The sequence below is a fragment of the Pseudonaja textilis genome, chromosome 5, assembly GCF_049901715.1.
Source record: "Pseudonaja textilis isolate UNSWEBS1 chromosome 5, rPseTex1.2, whole genome shotgun sequence".
NCBI lineage: Eukaryota > Metazoa > Chordata > Lepidosauria > Squamata > Elapidae > Pseudonaja > Pseudonaja textilis.
Window position 1 is genome coordinate 58,991,230 of NC_141994.1, and position 19,509 is coordinate 59,010,738.

At 37.1% G+C, this 19,509-nt stretch overlaps 2 protein-coding genes across 14 annotated transcripts in view; both read left to right on the forward strand.

The window, feature by feature from the left end:
* SINHCAF (SIN3-HDAC complex associated factor) overlaps positions 1-3,358 on the forward strand; it is a 31,219-nt gene extending 27,861 nt beyond the window's left edge. For both annotated transcript variants that reach the window (XM_026720051.2, XM_087935028.1), the window contains exon 6: positions 237-3,358. In XM_026720051.2, coding sequence (XP_026575836.1) covers positions 237-399 — 163 coding nt within the window. In that variant the 3' untranslated portion in view covers positions 400-3,358. The remainder of the gene's footprint in view (positions 1-236) is intronic.
* Positions 3,359-18,267: 14,909 nt separating this feature from the next.
* CAPRIN2 (caprin family member 2) overlaps positions 18,268-19,509 on the forward strand; it is a 31,032-nt gene continuing 29,790 nt past the window's right edge. For all 12 annotated transcript variants that reach the window (XM_087935014.1, XM_087935012.1, XM_087935004.1 and 9 more), the window contains exon 1: positions 18,268-18,350. The gene's annotated coding sequence lies outside the window, so the exon portion shown is untranslated. The remainder of the gene's footprint in view (positions 18,351-19,509) is intronic.

The window sequence follows — 19,509 nt, forward strand, 5'->3', positions numbered from 1 at the left end:
AAAATACGGCCCTTACTCTGCTGTTGTTGAGAATAATCCTAAAGATCTGGTTCTTTGGCAAGAGTGTTTATCGTGCTTGCCTTTTTTTTTTTAATCTTTACCTTTTATGCCTTATTTTTTATTGTAATTTCTTTTTTGGATTGTTGTAATCCATCCAGAGGCAGCAAAAATCTGGCGAGATGCAAGTTTAATAAATTATGCAAGTAGTAACAGTTTGATTTGTTTTCCCCCTGAAGGCAAAAGGTTTGCTGTGGAATTATTTACAAAGGCCGCTTTGGAGAAGTCCTTATAGACACCCATCTCTTCAAGCCCTGCTGCCGTAATAAGCAGCCTGCCGCCGAGAAGTCTCCACCGCCGGTTCCTCCATCCTCCACCATCCCCAATCAAGAAGAGTGGTGACTTCCTTAAAGAGATGCAGAAGGAGACAGATGCGACCTCTTCTTCCATCTGTTGAAGTGGCCTTCCTTTTACTTTGGAGACCAAAAGACTTTTATTTTTATTTTCTTTCGAACTGTCTGAAGATGTTTTTTTTAACTGCATCAATTCTACTAATTCAGAGTCCCTTGATATCTTTTCAGAAAAAAAGACTAAGAAATATTGGCCACATGGTGAAGCTGAACGCTGCTGTGTGTCATCTTTGTTTAGCCTCGTTCCCACCCTAATGACTGGAAGGCTGGTGACCATGTGGAGCAGGGGTGATTGCAGCGTATGGTTAAAAAAAAAAAAAGGATGGAGGCTGAAGTAGTGCAATCAAAACTCTGCCTCTTTTTATGTGTAACATTGATTTAAAAAAGGAGAAGTTTTCAATTGCATTATTAGGGTTGCCATCTTGACTTTTCTCATCATACTCTGCACACATCCCTGATACGGAGTATATATACATTTGTCATCAGCAGTTTTCCTGCTTGGCATAATAAATTTTAGGTAGCCATTTTTTCTGTCTCTATGAGGAGAGGAATGATTTGCTCTAAGGTAGTCTTCCCCAGTGTAGTGCCCTTCAACTATTCTGCTCTTCCAATTCTTCGTATTTGGAGCCTTTCTATAGCTGGGAATTCTGCTGGAGTTGAAAGGCTTGTATTTCCAGAGGATGATGCCATGTTAATAAAGCAGAGCCATGGCATGAATTTGGAAGCTTGTGTAAGACTTCTCTACCATGCATATGATGTAAAGTTTGTGGAGTTCTATGAAAGATGTTTCATCCGAGTTAGTATTTCTGGATAGGAAGAATGCATGTGTGAACTGACAGTTGATGCATTTGACAGGCAAAACTGGTACGTGTGAAGGTTGATCAGACCAAGGGGTGGTACCACTATCTTAAATCATAATTTTCCCCACAAACAAGATTGCAGGTAATTTGTACAGAGAAACATTTTTTTCATAATATTTTAGGATAGGGAAGGGCAACATGTGGTCCTTTAGCTGTTGGAGGGTTGCAGGTCCCACCATCTTTAACTGTTGAGCAGATTGGATGCATTTGACTGCAATAGTTCAACAACACCTGGAGATCCATATATTGTTTATCAAATAGAAAAGTCAGTAGAAATGTTCTCCATTTGCATACGGATTGCACAGCAATATGTTGTAAACGCAGTGATGTGATGACAAAACCTTTAATTACCAAATAGGTTTCTCCTGGTATGATGCTACAGTACCTTACAGGTATAAAACTATGTCCACTTTTTCAGAGTGGGAACAGTTGTCTATTATCCATTTGTAATACTAATTCTTAAAATGGCCTGTAGGCTTAGAACCATACCACATATGTTAGTAAGTTCTTCCTTTTGTTTGAAAACTTCAAAGGAAAGCCATGTTGACCAAAATTCAGGTTTAGCCCTTCTCACTCCCTCCTCTCTCCATATTGTTGACTTATTTCTTATCCGAGTCAGGAACATTCCAATACTAATGTTTCCCATCACTCTCCTTGAAGATGCTATCTATGCCATTTGAAAAAGGAAAAATTAATATTTTGAATTTTATCCTCCGTAAATATGTGTATAGCAACGCATGGCATTCTTATTTCCACGCCGTACTTCAGCCTGACTATTGGGTGGAATCAATTATTGAGCAGGTTTGCTAGATATGACAGGAGCCCATGCACCAGCCTTGGAGAGGTTGAATTACATAATATATTCTCTTAAAATATTTCAGATTGACTGAATGCCTGCAGAGACCCACTTGTACATTCATGCCACCTGGACATAGTAAATGTTATTCATTATTCTTGAAATTTTGTCCCAGCTGCTACCCTCCTGGAATTCTCATTTGCCCCTCCTTATCCAGAAGTGCCTCCAACTGTTGTAGCTCCTCCTTTGCCCAGACTCCCAATACAGAGCTACTTAGTTAACATCCCTAATGATTACCCCTAATTTGATAATAATATCTCATCTCTCAAAAAGCTGAAAAACAAGTTATCTGGTTTCCCTCCAACATCCCCATGCGATTCCCTTTGGTGACTCCCAAGTTCCTAAACATCCCACCATTGTTTTCAGGCAATATTACTGTAATTAATTATTGTATAGTTCAGTAAGGCTCTTATGTCAAACTTGCTTCAGAAATAGGGTAAACTGAAGCCTCATGATTCCTGGTTTTTTAATTGACATTCTGATTACCCAGGAATAGCTTTCTGTTAAAATGTGGCTGCTTTTGGGGATCAAAATAATGGCTTCCCGGCAAGAGTTCTGCTGCTTTTGATTTTTGTTTTACTTCATTTGAATAGCGTGAAAATTTTGATTTGATTCTGCAGTGCACGGTTATAAATGTGCCTGGGTTGTTTTGGTTTTTTTCACTGAACAATGAAATTTTAGTTGCGCTATGTCAGACAAATATGACTATTAAATAATGTCTTCCTATTTTTATAGGGTATCCTTAATTGCCTTTCTTCTATCCCTATCCCCTGTTGTAAATAGGAGACTTATTCTAAAGGGAGGATAAAATAGTTTTTTTCCCCAGACTGACCTAATGCCTTGGCAGTTTTGCTGACTTGGTAAACTCTGAAGGATGCGTGTAGGCGTCTTGGTTATCTTCTTCCTGTTGGTTTCTTGGTTGATGCTTACTCTAGTCAATATTGGTCAACATTTCTGTGCATTTTCAATTACAGTATGAATTATATGTAACTATAATATGGATCATCTCTTCTTCTGTATTTATTTATTTATTACTACTACAGCAGACTGTTCCTCCCTTTCCCTCTTCCTCGAGTAGTAATGCAAGATGAATTGTATGTAGTTATGCACTTTGTATCAATGTAGTAGAAATCTATGGAATCTGTTTTTATACTTTTTATATTGTTCATACACTTGTAATCCAAGCTTTTTTTTAAAACTAGGGCAACAAGCAAATAAATAAATGAATAAATAGATTTATCTAGGGGGGCAAGAAAGTGTATTCTTTCCAGTTGTTGACTTTAGTGATCTCATGGGTGTCAGCTATTTTGAAAAGTGAATAGAAGGCACAAGAGAGTTACTATGAAGCTTGCTCAATTTAATACTCAATACAGGTAGTCCTTGACTTACAACAGTTCATTTAGTGACTGTTCAAAATTACAACAGCACTGAAAAAAGTGTCTTATGACCATTTTTTCCACACTTATGGCCATTGCAGCATTCCCATGATCATGTGATCAAAATTTAGATGCTTGGTAACTGACTCATATTTATGATGGTTTCGGTGTCATGTGATCACCTTTCGCGAACTTCTGACCAGCAAAGTCAATGGTGAAGCCAGATTCACTTAACCATGTCTTTAACAACTGCAATGATTCATTTAACTGTGGCAAAAAAAGTCATAAAATGGGTGAAAATTCACTTAATTGTTTGCTTAGCTTTAGTCTTGCTTAGCTTTGGGCTCTATTGTCACGTGTCAAGGACTACCTGTATTCTATATATTGATTCATAAAGTGGAGATTTGAATATTTGTGGTACAAAAAAGGGGAAGTTGTGTGTGGAGGGGGGGCGTGTCTCAATATTTTCCAAGAGATGATCAAGAAATGGCAGGCATGTCATTAACAATCTTGATGGCTATTTGCAGTGCTATATTCAGAATTGTAGGCTGCATGTGTTAAACAAGGTTAGGGTAAACAGTAGAAGAGAGTTTCTGCATGCACCTGGCCCCTGGAACTCTTCATGTTGGAACAGACAATCTCATTGACCGAATAAAAAGCCAAAGGAGTTACCACGATCTCTCAAAAGGTGCTTTTTTCAAGAGGCAACTGGACTTTCTGGTTTTTCTTACGTTTTGCTCATAGCTGAAGAAGCTTCTTAGATGAGAAGTGAAACGTCTTCAAGGAAAAACAAAGAAAGTCCAATTGCCTCTTGAAAAAAGCACCTTTGGGGCAACCATGACCTGGATGACTGAGAATCTCCATAGGCATTCTTAGGATCTCATTTGCCTTTATAATGTTTCGTGGAGAATCCTGTTCACTGAAGTAGTTGGCAACTACCCTGCATAATAAAAGGAACTGCTATTTAGGAGTAGTATCAATCAACTACTCGGAGATCATATAATCTGTGTTTATATGCTATATAATATCGGTGACGAATCTCAGGAATGGAAGGAACATTTCAACCCTCCTCAGTACAGGAATTGAAATTAAAACATCTTTTCATTATCTATGCAACTTCTGTATGAATAAATCTAATACAGATGGGGGAACCAATTTTTTGGTACTCAAATTGCTATTATTAGAACATTTTTTTAATCAAAGATGGTCATGGGCAGCATTTTTGCTCTGATTCTGAAATGAGGCTAGGTTTACAGTGGCAAAAATTGGGGAGGAGTTTTCCCCGAGCAAAGTTCTTGTTAAATGTTCCTGTTTCCAGTTTTCCATTTTCATTAGTAGAAATTGAACCCATTTATTAGTACACATTTTGACTCAGTAGGAATGTCTATGGCATATAAGGATCAAACTTCTGCCTTCCTTATTTGGTGAATTGCCAGTGGTAAACATTGATTCAGAACTTGAATTGTTTGCTTCCTTGGATGTTAAAGAAGAAAACAGTAAAGGATGCTGTTTCTACTGAATACAATGATTTGCAAGCAATCTGTGCCAACAATTTTATGTATTTGTGTGATATATGTATCACATAAATTCCTCAATCCTGAATTTGTTCCCCCCAAAAATACTGAAATTACAAAAAAAAACACCCACCCCAAACCAGTGCCTTGAAAAATGGTTGCAAGTTGCAATGGAAGAACTATCAACACTATGAGTACTCGTGTCTAGAGATGTCCTTCTTTTTTAAAAACTGGAATAGTTCTGATCTGGCAGCTAAGCTTTATTGCTTTATTTCACTTTCTATTCATGCCCTTGTTTTTCCTATGAAGTTTCATAAGAAGAGACAAGAAATAATAAGGGCTATCAATGCACATGCTGCATTTTCAAAACAGGTGCCATGGTTCTCTTAAGTATACACTCTGTTGCCTGCATAGCTAGCAAGATCTGCCAAACAAAATGGCTCACAGAACAAGCAGAATGAAAAAAATTAGTCCTGTTTTAAATGGCTGCTGTTGTTTCCTAAAATTACCTATTCACAATTATTTCAATTCAGAGCTTAATCTTCAGTATGAGTTAATTTATCTGTCAATGTTTTTCAGATGTAGAGAAATATGAACTGGTAAATTCTGGGTTGAATTGAAGTCCATCCATCTTAAAATTGCCAAGGTTGAGAAACACTGCTGTACTTCATCAGGGTCACTGTCAGAAGATTATACGAATATGCTCTAATTCAGCCCTAATTCATAGTTGGATGGGAGACCATTTCAGCTAGACTGAGGAGCTGAGGCGCAGTGTTTTTAATATGATTTGGAACCAGATGGTTTCCAAGAACCACCAGATGGAGCAGTTTGCATAAGAAATTCCCACTGTCTCCATATTGTTATAAGGAGAAAACATATGGGAAATAATATTCAATGTACCAGTAAAGGAGAATTTTGCAGCTCAGGGTTGAAATGAGAAGTCCTTGGTGCTCTCTCAGCTCGATTGTTTTCTTGCAGGCGTTTCATTACCCAAACTGGGTAATAAATATTACATTTATTTTTAATTATGTAATTAAATAACTGGCATGATGGCTCAGTGTTTACGATCTTTCTTCGCACATTTGTTAAGTGAATCACTGCAGTTAATAACATGGTTGTAAAGTGACTCTGGCTTTCCCATTGACTTTGCTTCTCAGAAAGTTGCAAAAGATGACACCGCCATAAATAATCAGTTGCCATGCTTCTGAATTCTGATCACATGACCAATGGGTGGCTGCAACAGTTGTGTGAACAATGGTCATAAGCAGAGGTGGTATTCAGTCGGTTCGGACTGGTTCTGGCATATCAGTAGCGGAATTGCCCCTGCCATTTCCTGTCCTATATCCCTTTTTTTAAAAAAAGCTCAGCTGATTCGCTCAAAGCGCGCACTAAGAACCAATAACACATGATTTGGAATCCCACCACTGATCATAAGTCACTTTTTTCAGTGTTTTAACTTCAAATGGTCACTAAATGTAAGTGAAGAGCTACCTGTCGTTCCATTGTACCATGGACAATGCTATCAAAAGCTGCCAAAAAGTTAAAAAAATAATAATGGAGCTCCTCCCATGAGATAACAAGCAATTCTTTTTCTCCTGCTGATAAACAACTGATTTTGCCACCAAAGCTGGTTATTTGGGGTGTTTGCTCAGCGGTTTTTTTTAAAGGGGAGACTAGGTGGGACCCAAGGTGACCTTCAAATGATCCTACCCTCTGGAGAAGATCGTGGCCCCTGGAGAAGAGTGGGGGGTCTTGATGGCTGCAGATCTCGGTAAGTAAGGAGCTCAAATCAGGTCTGGTCTCTTGCCGTTTTTTCCCTTCAGCTGTTCGGGTTTTTTTTAATGTGCCTGGGTTTTAATTGCATCTTTGGAAGCTACTATCTCTTGATTCATGACTAGTTGACTTCTGACCTATTTTATAACTTCTTGCTGGACTTTTACAACTTTTTTTTGTTCTTTTACTATTTACTATTAAATTCCAAATGATTTTCATTTAGCCATAAGGCTACTTGTGGTGAAAATATATTTCCTTTGGCAGTAAAAAGGTCTTATATTTACACAGGATTATATTCAAATTTTACTCTTTCTAGTTTTTTTTAAAGAGTTTTGATATTTATTTTTTAATTTTTGATGGGAAAATTTCCCTTTCTTTAACCCCAGGTGTGGAGGGAGAAGCCTTTTCCTGGGCTACAACTTATCCACTTCTCTTCTCCTTATAGAAAGAACAGTGTGATTCTCAAATGTCTCTAAAAGGAGATAAAATGTTATGGAAAGCATTTGAAAAAAGAAAGCTCTCTAACAGGTTTTATTTGAAAATGTAAACAAAAAAATCAAGGGGATCAATAACAGTTGTGTGAACTCAACATGATGTCCAAACGCAGTCAAGAAGTAGTTAGACTTGGTTTGCAGTTTGATGAATTGGAACCTGATCTTTGCTGTCAGATGTGTAGAAGAAAGTACTTGGTTTGAAAAATATGGATTTGCCAAAATAGATTGAAAGGAATATGAATAAAAGAAATTCTGAGATAATGGAATTGATGAAGGATGGACTAGACTTTCTTCGTAAGAGGAATACTGTGTTATTAAGGAGAATTTTTCAACAATGGATATTACCGAGATTTACAACAAGAGATTTACCAATTTTGGAAATGAGATGCAATTGTTGGGAACGTTCTCAGTATTTCATCCGCGACAAATCAGAGATAATGATTGGGGTGATTGGGGTAAATAAGAAACCAGACAGGCTTTCTATGAGTAAGTCACAATAACAAACGGTTAACAGAATGCCTTGAACTTTATCTGTGCTGTTGTTTAACCTTATTAACTACTTTTTCTTTCATATATGTAATATATGACAGGTCAGTTGGGCTGCAAATAAATGCTGCAGCTTATAAATTTTGGACCTGCTTTTTTTGGGGGGGGGGGGGGAGCTATTGTTGCAATAGATCTGTCAGTGTTCATCTAGGGGTAAAATATGTGTTTTTGTCTTTTGTTCTTTTTAATACATATTTTTTAATGTTCTTGTCTACCTTTGTCTTTGTTAAAAATTTCTTTTGTGTTTTTTATTTGAATCTTCTGAATAAAATAAAATTAAGAAAAAAATACCAACAAGGTTATATTCTTTCCCACAGCTATTAGGGTGACTAAAACCAATTCCATGCAAAAGCATTTTCATCTAATAGCTAAGTCAGCAATAAAGCGACAGGCATGTTAGTGCTTAAGAAAGGGTCAAATCCCATTTGATAGTTTTCTCAACCTCCCTTATAAGTAATGCCTTGCAGAGGCAAAAACATTGGGACAATTTATTTTAGGGCTCTTTGGATTATAACCTATAACTAACTGGATTATAATCCATTGTCTGGATTAGAACACCCGCCTTTCATTTAATTTTCAAAGAAGTAGGAACATATTCATGCCCATTTTGAGAATTCAGACAGGTAACTATCCTGTGAACTCTTGGTTTACCTAAAGACCTTAAAGAGCAAAGTTTTGGATCCACTGAGTAGACATTTGGCAACCAAAAAAGCTAATGTAACCTCTCCTTAAATATATATATGTACTGAAATTCTGATTACTTTAACCTTTAATTGGGTGAAATGGTGCACCACAGAGCAACATTTTTTGAAACCAAGGTACCTTGAGTGGGCTAATTTACAGAATGCGCCCAAAATCTGGGAAGCAAATTATGTGTAATTTGGCATATTTTATAAAACAATATATAACATAAAAATTATAAAACAGTCGATGACAAAATATAAACTGTCATAAAACATTTCCTATGCTGATGTTTCATTGTACTATACAATTCAACACAGGCTATTTTCAAGGCAGATAAATCTCTGGATGCATCCCAAATTTTCCAGCAGAGACAATACATTACAGACTCTGTCATTATGAAGACATTAAGGAATCTGATAAGGAAATATTTCTGAATCAAATGACCCAATGAGTCCACTAGTAACACTTTAAAAGACATTCAGGAAAAGCAGAAGAGATTATACTGTCATTATACCCATGAAGCCATTTCAAGGACAAATATTTTATTTGCAGAACATTCTTAGTATTTTCACTAAGTTATTTTTAGGCAATGCTCCAATTAATTTGAAGATTGCAGCAAAAAGCATCTTCTCCTGCTGATAATGAACAGGTATACTGGTATATTCTCCTCTCAAAAGATCCTTCTAAATTTAGGTGACATGGAATGAAACATATATTTCCCTTTTTTCTGTCTTGGCTTCTTCTCACACAAGCAAGACAAACTGGCCATTGTATTCACAAGCAAAAAATAAAGAAGAGTCATATATTGAAATGAGACCTTTCTGCTCGTGGGAGGGAGGGTCTTTCAAATATAAATACTGGATCAACTAAGTGGTTGCTAGTTATTTACTGTACATTACTTGGACACTGGATTTCAATAAAATTAATCACACAGAGATTATGTGATTAGAAAAATGTCACCAGCAATCCTTGCCCCCTTCAGCAAGGTTACTTACTATCCTTTTGGCAAATGTTCTCAAGACAACTTCATCTATTTTTGCAACACATTAAATCCATATTAAAAGATTAAGAAATGTATCCAGTAAAAACTACTAAATAGTATCATGGTAAAAAGATGGCAACTAAAACAACTAAAAACTATTAAAATCCTAAACCTTAAAATACTCTGCCAATAAATGTGTATTTCAACAAAGACTAGAAAAAGCAATGGAAGGGCCAAATTTGTCAACTGGATGTAGTCCAGATAGGTTAGATTTGAGCTGTCATTATTGTCAAGCATAGCAGCAATCAGAATCATGGTAAGAACTGAAATCCAACATGTCCAGAATATACCATTTTAGGAAAAGATGGGCATGAGTTCCAAAGCTGTAGGGCACCCTATTCTTTGAAATTTATTTTTCTGTGTAGATGTATGAGTTACAAAGGCAGGGATGGGTGGGTGTGAAGAAGAATTTTACACTTCTCTAAGATTAAGAAAAAGTGAGAATAAATATTTGCAAGATGGTTGGAGGAGAGTGAGAAATAAATTATATTGCACCTACTTAACCTAAAAGAAAGGTGACATAGAAATGTAATTACTTTTTACTCCCCCAAAAGATATTTTTCTGGATATTAAACATGGCTCCCTTGACTATGGTACATGGAAGAAACCATAATTTCTGAATTTACTTATTGCACTGAGTAGAAGTATGATTTACTTGGTTTTCCTAGAATCAAAGAAGGTAAGGATTGGAAAGGACTTTGAAGAACATCTTCATTAATATACTGCCCAGGCAGGATTTTTCTATTTAATTACTCCTGACACATGGATAGCCAAACATTCTTAAATATGTATGATGAAGGAATCCTTTGCCTCCTGAGGCAGTCTGTTTCATTACTTTATAGTTAGAAAATTCCTCATAATTTTTTTCCTTCCAGATTTTTTCTGGTTGATTGCTCTCTTCTGAACATATTATAGTTTGTCCATATCCTACATTCTATACTTCAGTTGATGCAGTTGTAGGAGTATATTTCCTTGTTTGCAAGCTTATATTCAGATACCAGTCAAATTCACTCTGTTTTTTAATTATTTACATTGAAGGATAATGACTAAAAAAAGAAAAAATTTTACTGCTAAATAATACTGAGCACGTACATAAATGCTATTGGAAAGATCTTTATATTGTTACTTTACAAATTAGGATTAAGCTTTGTAGGACTAGTTCGAGATGCTGACCCAGAACTGAATGGCAACTAGAACTTTTGTAAGGCAAAGACTGAGAAGATTAACAAAGGGAAACTCACAGTTGTATTTTCTAATTCCTCCTGGAAAAACAATATCATGATGTTCAAGCTGTTCTTTGTACCCCTGACAATGTAGGCCTCTGTCACGCTTGTTCTGAGTAAGTGCTGGACAGTTTTGCAAATGCAGCAGCATTCTCTTTTGGCAGGCCTCCATTATACAGCAAAATAAGAAAATAACTCCTATAAATGTAAGGCATGCAGAACAACTTTTTTTTTTTTACTATTTGACAAAGGTACATCAGACTGATAACTCTGCTGTCTGACAACTCATTGATAAAGCAATACATGTCATTCATTGCTGAATGTCACAGAATAGTTAAAATGGAAAATATAAATTCCTTGATCAAACAGATGAACATTAAAAAGTAGTCCTTTTTTACAAAAGTGGAAATGTGAAGGTTTCATCCTTTAATAAACTATCATGCAAACTTCAGCCAAAAGTCTGACTATAATTTGTGAATGCATGGCAGAAACAAAAAGATGATGTGTTTTGGTGTTGGTCTTAAAATTTTAGACTGGCTATGCCTAATTTACCATAGCCTACTCTTTAGAGCTAGTGGATGGCAGCTTTCTTACTTCCCACCCAGCATTTGAATACAGAAATTAAAGTTTAATACTTTAAAGTTGAACAGAACATAAATAGATGAACATGTTACAGCACTAGATACCATTATTTAAATAAAAAAGCAAAATGCTTGCACTTTTTCCTTTTTTGACAATTAGATATGATGGTAAGCTTATCACATTGCTTATTGCATCTTTATGTGGCTAAAACAAGTTTTTAAAGAAAATTTTCTACTTTTGTAAAGTGTTAAATAAAATCTTGTTGCCTATGGTTTGCAATTTCTTTGAAAATAAAGAAATTGCAACAATAAGAGGAAAAAATTTTTTTTACAGCTCACAAAAGTACAGAATTCTTACTTCACTTCTACATATTCAAATAATGGTGATAATTATGCCAAGGGCAAGTGTTCGAATTAATTGTAATCCCAGTAATAAAAGTGACTATCCATACAGATTAGCAATTTGTAAACTATTTAGAAAGAAGGACAACAGACAAATTAGCATAATTTTCTCTATTGTTGGCCTTAAGTTTGTTACAACTTTATTAATACCTGATGCAGAAAACAAATTTATAATCATTTTAGTTCAATTAATAATTGTATTCAAACTCAAAACTCTCTTAACTAAATGGTTGCCTAGTTATGAATATTCACACACAATCTATTCATACTTACTCAAAAAACAAAAACAAATCCCAACCACCATGACTGATTTTAAGAGTTTCATTTTAGGAAGATGGGACACAGTGGCTCAGTGACTAAAACGCTGAGCTTGTCGATCAGAAAGGTCGGCAGTTTGGTGGTTCGAATCCCTAGCGCCGCATAAGAGAGTGAACTCCCATTACTTGTCCCAGGCTTCTGCCAACCTAGCAGTTCAAAAGCATGTAAAAATGCAAGTAGAAAAATAGGGACCACTTTGGTGGGAAGGTAACAGCATTCTGTGTGCCTTTGGCATTTAGTCATGCTGGCCACATGACCACGGAGATGTCTTCGGACAGCGCTGGCTCTTCAGCTTTGAAACAGAGATGAGCACCGCCCCCTAGAGTCAGGAACAACTAGCATGTATGTGCAAGGGGAACCTTTACCTTTACTAGTTTCAAGAACCATGATACAGGATTATAGTTTTAGTGTGGTTTTCCCATCAATGTTAAAAATAGTTAACTTATATGATAGCCATACTAAGCTTTTATAATAAAAACTAATTACAGCTTCTTGCCAGACATATTTTTAGAAGTAACAAGGGATAATTATATTAAATGTGAGGGAAATCACAGATAAGGTTTTGGAATGTGATTAAAGACCACAGTCAATTTGCCTCTCCTCCAATCTGGATATTATGAAATATCTAAATAGATATTTGATGTATTGGTATTAAAAATCCTATTTTTCTAATTATTCCTTGCGCCTTCATTTTAGAACAAAATTAATAAAAGTTAAAGCATACAAACTTACTAACTAAAATAAAATATAAAAATTATCAGCTAAATTAAATAGGTTCTTAAAAACAAATGGCCAAGAAACTTATAAGGTACAAGCTCACTTACAAGGATTATAGCTTGTGTTCATGCAGCAGGCCTAACCAGTTTACCAAACATTTTAGCAAAGCATGTTATTAATATCGAACCTCTTTGGTTAGCTTGTATTCAAATGTCATGCATAGTCCAGAAAACTGGAATATTTGAATTAACGAACGATTTCTTTTTATCCTGCCATTCTGTTTTACTATTATGCAATGCAAAATTTAAAAGAGATATTAATCTTAGCTCTTTAACAAAGAAGGAAAGGCTGCAACCCTACAACCTTTACTAATTTAACCAAGGTTTAATGGATTACCTTGGCTCTTAATTTGTGGGGCACAAATTAGAAACCCTATTCTAGGTTAACACTGCAACTGTAATCTCTTTTATGTACTGCAGCAGAGGCACTTGCAAACAATTCGTGCTATGATTGCAAATAATTCTTTTCAAACATGCTTTCAAACTTCATTTATTCATTTTTAAAGGACTAATTTGTTTTCTCAATGAATAGACCTGTCTTTTCTCCAATAGTATAATTGTTGTTGCATCATTGTAGATTTACAGCTTCACATATACTGCTCTAGAAAAAATGAAAGAGGGAAGTACTCTCCTTTTGATATATCTCGATGATTAGAAATGTAAACAAGAACATTTATGATTCTGATATTCTATTGACTCACAGATGCAAATATCAATATGGATATTCTTTAGAGAAAAATGGCAAATAAAGACTCTAATTTATGATACTCTTTATGTGTATGACTGCATTCCTATTCACGCTAGTAATACTATTACTAAATTTGCAGATGATACAACAGTGGTGGGACTCATCTCCACAGGGGGGGATGAGTCTGCCTACTGAGATGAGGTGGACCGGTTGCTTTCGTGGTGTGGAGACAATAACTTGGTTCTCAACACCAATAAGACCAAGGAGTTTATAGTGGACTATAGAAGGAACAGATCAGACATCCAGCCCTTACTTATCAATGGTGACCGAGTGGAGCAAACGGCCAGTTTTAAAATTTCTGGGTATTACCATAAAAGAGGACCTGACCTGGGGTGCTCACATTGCAGCACTGGTCAAAAGGGCTCAGAAGAGATTATACTACCTGAGACTTCCCAGAAAACAACAACCGAATGAAAAACTGCTGGTGACCTACCGCTGCACCATAGAGAGTATCTTAATTTACCACACCTGTCTATGGTTTGCCAATTGCATGGTGGCAGATAGGACAGCACTCCAGAGGGTTAACATCATTGCCTAGAAGATCATTGGTTGCCTTCTTCCATCTTTGGAAGAGCTTTATAGCTCCTTCTGCCTTAAGAAAGTTCAAAACATTCTCAAAGATCCATCTCATCCTGGGCACCCTTTTTTTGAATTATTACCATCTAGCAGATGGTACAGGATAATAAAAACAAGGACAAATAGGCTGAAAAACAGTTTCTATCCCAGGGCAGTCACTCTATTGAATTCTACTGTATAGTGCAATATTAATGCAATATCAGAGGTTTTCAATTCAATGTATAGAATGTGAAGGATGTGTGTTTGTTTATTTTCAGTCATAATGTATACTGAAGATGGTATTTAATTTTGTTGTAGGAGATGCAATGACAATAAACTCAACTCAATTTAAAATAGGAAGGAAAAAAAATCTAGTTACCTAAATAAACCATTGCTTGTTCTTTACTGTGTTGTAATTTATCCAGTACACTAGCAGTCATTAAAGCAACTAATCAAAACTATCTTCGATTCTGATTCCAATGAGACCCACTACCAATATATAAGCATGCTGTTGAATGCTGCATTTTCTGTATCTTTATTTTCATTTATTATATTTGTATAGTCACGTTTATATTGACTGTTTCCTAGTATGATTTGATTGCTTATTGTACCCTATGACTATAATTAAGTGTTGTACCTTATGACTCTTGACTCATATACCTTTTCTTTTATGTATACTGAGAATATAATAATTCCTTGTGTGTCCAATCACACCTGGCCAATAAAGTATTCTATTCTATTCTATTCTATTCTATTCTATTCTATTCCTACTTCTATTCTATTCTCACATAAAAGTGACTCTGGGTGGTGTACAACACTTAATTAAAAAGCACTAAATACATAAAAACAAATAAGTTATAACATAACTATAAAAAGGGTGCACAATTACCACAGAAAGGGAGCAATCGCAAAATTTCTTCAGTCCCCTGGGACCCTCAGGCTGTTAAGTCTTAAAATGCAAACAGATTTTCCACTAGACTAGAGCAATATAACTAAGATAACTAAGATTGTTTCAAATATTCATTTGAGAACAAATTTCTATGCTATATTGCCCCCCCCAATAACCTCCTGAATTCAGATTATAAAAAAGATTATCTGCTTAAAAAGTAGATAAATAGGAGTTTTAATTAAAATGGTTTAGAATTGTGTTTCTTAAAACATTTTTCTCTCAGGACCCTTTCCCACTGTTAAAAATTATGGACATCGAAGATTTGTTTGTTGGGATGTTTATCAACATTTCCTGTATTTCCTGTATAAAAAAATTAAAATTGGTATGTTCACTACCATTATAAATTCTCACAACTATTTGGTGGGATTTTATTATATTTTTCAATATAGGTTGGCAAATAATTTTGATTTCATATATCTGAAAAGGTTTTGGGGGGTGTCCTCCAGGGGTTCTTGGACTACACTTTGAGGAACACTGGTGTACCGAAAAATGGATGTAGAACTGTGTTACAAAAGGATTGCAAGTTCTGTTCTGGTACCAAAAACCAATCTGCAGTGATGAGAATTAAACCAGAGATACTGTGTTGTGTGAAAACTTTGGGTCAAGTCAAAATTAGTAAAAACAAAAATAACACAAGCCACAATTCTGCTCAAGAACAATCCAATGTATTGTGGGGGGAGCACACGCATTCACATGCAAGAGAAAGAGAGAGAGAGCCAGAAGCAAAAAATTCCACAACTTTAATACCTATGTAGAGGTAAATATCTACTGGTATTGTTCACAATCCAAATCTAGTAGATTTTCACTACTGTGTGAAGTAGACCTATTTAAGTCATGGTTGTTTTAGCAATAACAAACCTAATAGCCATGGCACAATTTATTGAACCAGAATCTGGTTTGCAAACCAGTTTCATTCATATTACACGAAATCAAACTATAAACAACTGCATTTTACTAAACCAAGCAGAACCTAGACTATTTAGTACTCCTTACAAAGATTTACAATGAAAAAGCAGCAATTAGCCAGCCAAGATTTCAGATTAACACAAATATTCAGCAAAGTCTCTGATCAGCTTCTGAAAAATCTTACGGTTTTTTAACAATACCCAATAGTGCGTATAATACTTAATAGTAAGTAGATGCAGATTAGCAACAACAATGAAATGGGCTTCTTTTCAGTAGAGACCTAATTATGAAAACCCCTCCCTTCTTCCCCTATTCTTTTATTAACTCCTCCTCTCAGCTGGTTCCTCGGTTCTTTTCCTGTTCGCTTCCAAACAAGTAAAAACCATGAAGGCTGGGTAGGTAGGTAGAAGCTAGTTAGAAGCAATTCTACCTGGCTTTCTACTTTCATATTTTGCTGAAAAGCTGGAATCTCTCATCTGGGTCACTACTTCATGGCTCTTGGGTAAGTATTTGTTTCTGGGGAAGGGCTGTTGTGTACAAACTGAACTAACCGTAGGCTTTTTCAAGAATTAGAATAACAGTTTTTCTAGTTTGAATGTTCACCTGGGCAGGAATTAAAAAACAAATTAAATTCCCTAAAAACATTAAAATGAGACAAAGTTGTCACATTTAAGCGCTTTTTAATTTCTGGTACATTACTCTAATGTAATTTAACTCAACCTCTGAAATGATTGTGGACTGGTAGTTCTTAAAAATTTAAAACTAAAATTTAATTTTAAATTAACTTGTAGTTATAAAATATTAAAAATGGATTAATGAAGCTTGGAAAATAGCATTTGGGGAGAACATGGCGCGCACACACACACACACACACACACACACACACACACACACACACACAGATAGATTAATCCTTGTATTTTCAAATATTCTTTGTAGTAGCTCTTTCCACTGCTTTTATATTTGTACAATTATGAATATAAGAGCATATTTGCCAAGTTGTTCTTTGGCAAAAGCATATTGTAATTGTTTTAGAGTATGTTCTCTGAAGACAAAATTTGCCTTTCAAGTTTCCTATGTGGAAAAAAAAAGCAACAATTGTACAATACCAAACATAATGGTATAAAAGCAGGGGTTCCCACAACCGGGGGTGCGAAAACTTGGGTTTATAAGTTTCAAAAGTATACTGTGTATGTATAATTATATGCATATAATTATTTTAAGGGGTGTGAGAATATATCAGAAGTGTTATAGGGGTACGGGGTATAAAAAGGGTTGGGAACCCCTGGCATAAAGGAATGCTTTTTTAAAAAAAAAACTCTTAGATACCAATGAGGGTCAAGCCCTATGGCCTGAGGACCCCTAATCTTTGGTCATCTGTCTTTCTATAAAATATTCAGTATGGATTATGGCAGAAAAACCTAGGCAAGTACAGTATAAAAAGTACTTAGTATCAAGAGCCAGTCTTGAACCAACCAACTTTAAAAGGCAGCCGGCATGCTTTAAAGTAAAAATCCCTTTAAATTTAGGGGCCCTGATATCTGGCTACAGCCCTATAGGATTGAACCCACATGATACAATTACGCTGAAACGGGGGAAAAAGTGGCCCCTAGTGAGGGGAAATGTTGCTTAGTCTGATGAAAAAACAATTCTAGGTTTGCAACAAAAATTGCAGGTAAATATAACTTTGAAACGCGTAAGGAAGGGTAGGGGCGCGGGGGCTGCTCATTCCTAGCGCCCCTCCAAATTCAGTTCCTCCAAAATCGTTTCGTTTTTTTTGTTTATTTTTTCGGTGCATCCCTGAACGTGGCTCCCTTTCCTTCTACGAGAAGAATTTGAGTTTTGCCGGCTTCCACACGTTAACATATAAGCCAAAACTACCGAGTCTGCTGGCTCATCGCTTCTGATACACGCCGCTCTATTTTGCAAACCGCTCGTTCGCCGGGTGGCGTCGACCCAGCCAAAGGATGCTCTTTCCCCTAACCTAACTTGGTGTGCCAGCGGGTCCTTCACCCTATCGGACCCATGAATAGCCGCAGCGCCGAATTTCCCTCAGCGCGGTTAGAACCCCAGCGTTGCTTCGCTCCCCTACTCCCCATCTTTCCAGCCCCCCCCCCCGCGGTTAACGGTCCATCCAGTCACGTGGCGAGGCCCCGCATGCCGGAGAAGGCGGCCATGCGGTTGCTGGGGTGGGACAGGGCGGCCGAAGCCGGGTAGTGATTGGACAGTCGTCGGCTGACCTTCCGCGGAGGCCCCGCCCCTTTCGTAGCTCCGGGGGCGTAGGGTTTATAAGCGGGGACGCGAGCGGACGGGCGGGCTTGAGTTGCTTTGGCTGATGAGGTGAGTTGTTGGTGGGGGTTGGAGGCCGGACGGGTGTGTGAGGGACTGGTAGGAGCTGTGATGCCGACGTATCGCGGAGCCTTGGGGCCGCCTGTTCCTGGCTGACCGAAGGATGTCGAGGGAAGGAGAGACGAGCCTTGTCATGGTCCCAATTCGACGAAGGGATGCCTCGGGAGCTCCGGTCCGCCAACAACATGGACGGCTTTGAGCGGAGGATGACCCAGCGCTGCCTCGTCACTAGTCCCCGCCAAGCTGTCTTGCGGGCACTGAAGGAGGGTCCCCTCTTTTTTCCCGGCTCTGGCAGAGATGGAACTTCCCTGGCTTCTCTTGTTGCCCTTACCTGTTTTCCAAAAAAAAAAAAAAAAAAAACCACCATGGGAGATGGGCTGCGAATTGATGTCTCCACCGTTTTTCCTGGGTGGGAATTAGACTGATGCTCCTTTGGAGAGGATACTTCCTAGAAAGTGAACTTGGGAGTTCCTAGTAGGCTTTGGATGAGGTGGTGGAGCTGTGTTCCTCTTAATTGCCTTTAGAGTAAGGGACTGCTTGTTTCTCCGCTTTGGAAAGAGGAAAAAAAATGCTGATTGATTTACCTTTTACTCCTTCTCTCATTCCACTGGATGATGGTATAAACATTTGTAAAATGGGACTTTAGTCTTCAAAAGCACACTTGCACATGCTTATACTGTATATGCCCAGAAGCATGCACACAAGCGCACACATGCATACAAAGGTACTCCCAATATTTGGTTTCTTCTGTATCGGAGGGCTTCTGTCCATTTGGAAGTTTGTATTTTTATTTCAAGGGATGCTGGTGCAGTGTAGCCTTGTTCTACCAGGTGCCAACTGTCGGTATTAATTCTATGCTTCCCTGGTCATCAAACAAGACAGGAAGGGCAAAGGTTTCGCTGCTTTCTCTGGCCTCTCTGTCTCCCTGTAGGTTGCTGCTAACCTTTCATTCCAGATCCTGCGTTTTTAGTGCATTGAACAAGAGCCCACGGGCTTCTTAAATATCTCTGGAATTTTAAAGAAAGAAGAGTTTGGAATTGAATTCTGTATAGATGAAACCATAGTGTGTTTTTGGCTTGGTGTGAATTGTAGATGGTCCTTAGTGGATATGGCTGTTAGCACTATACTAGGACAATAACAGCAAATCAGG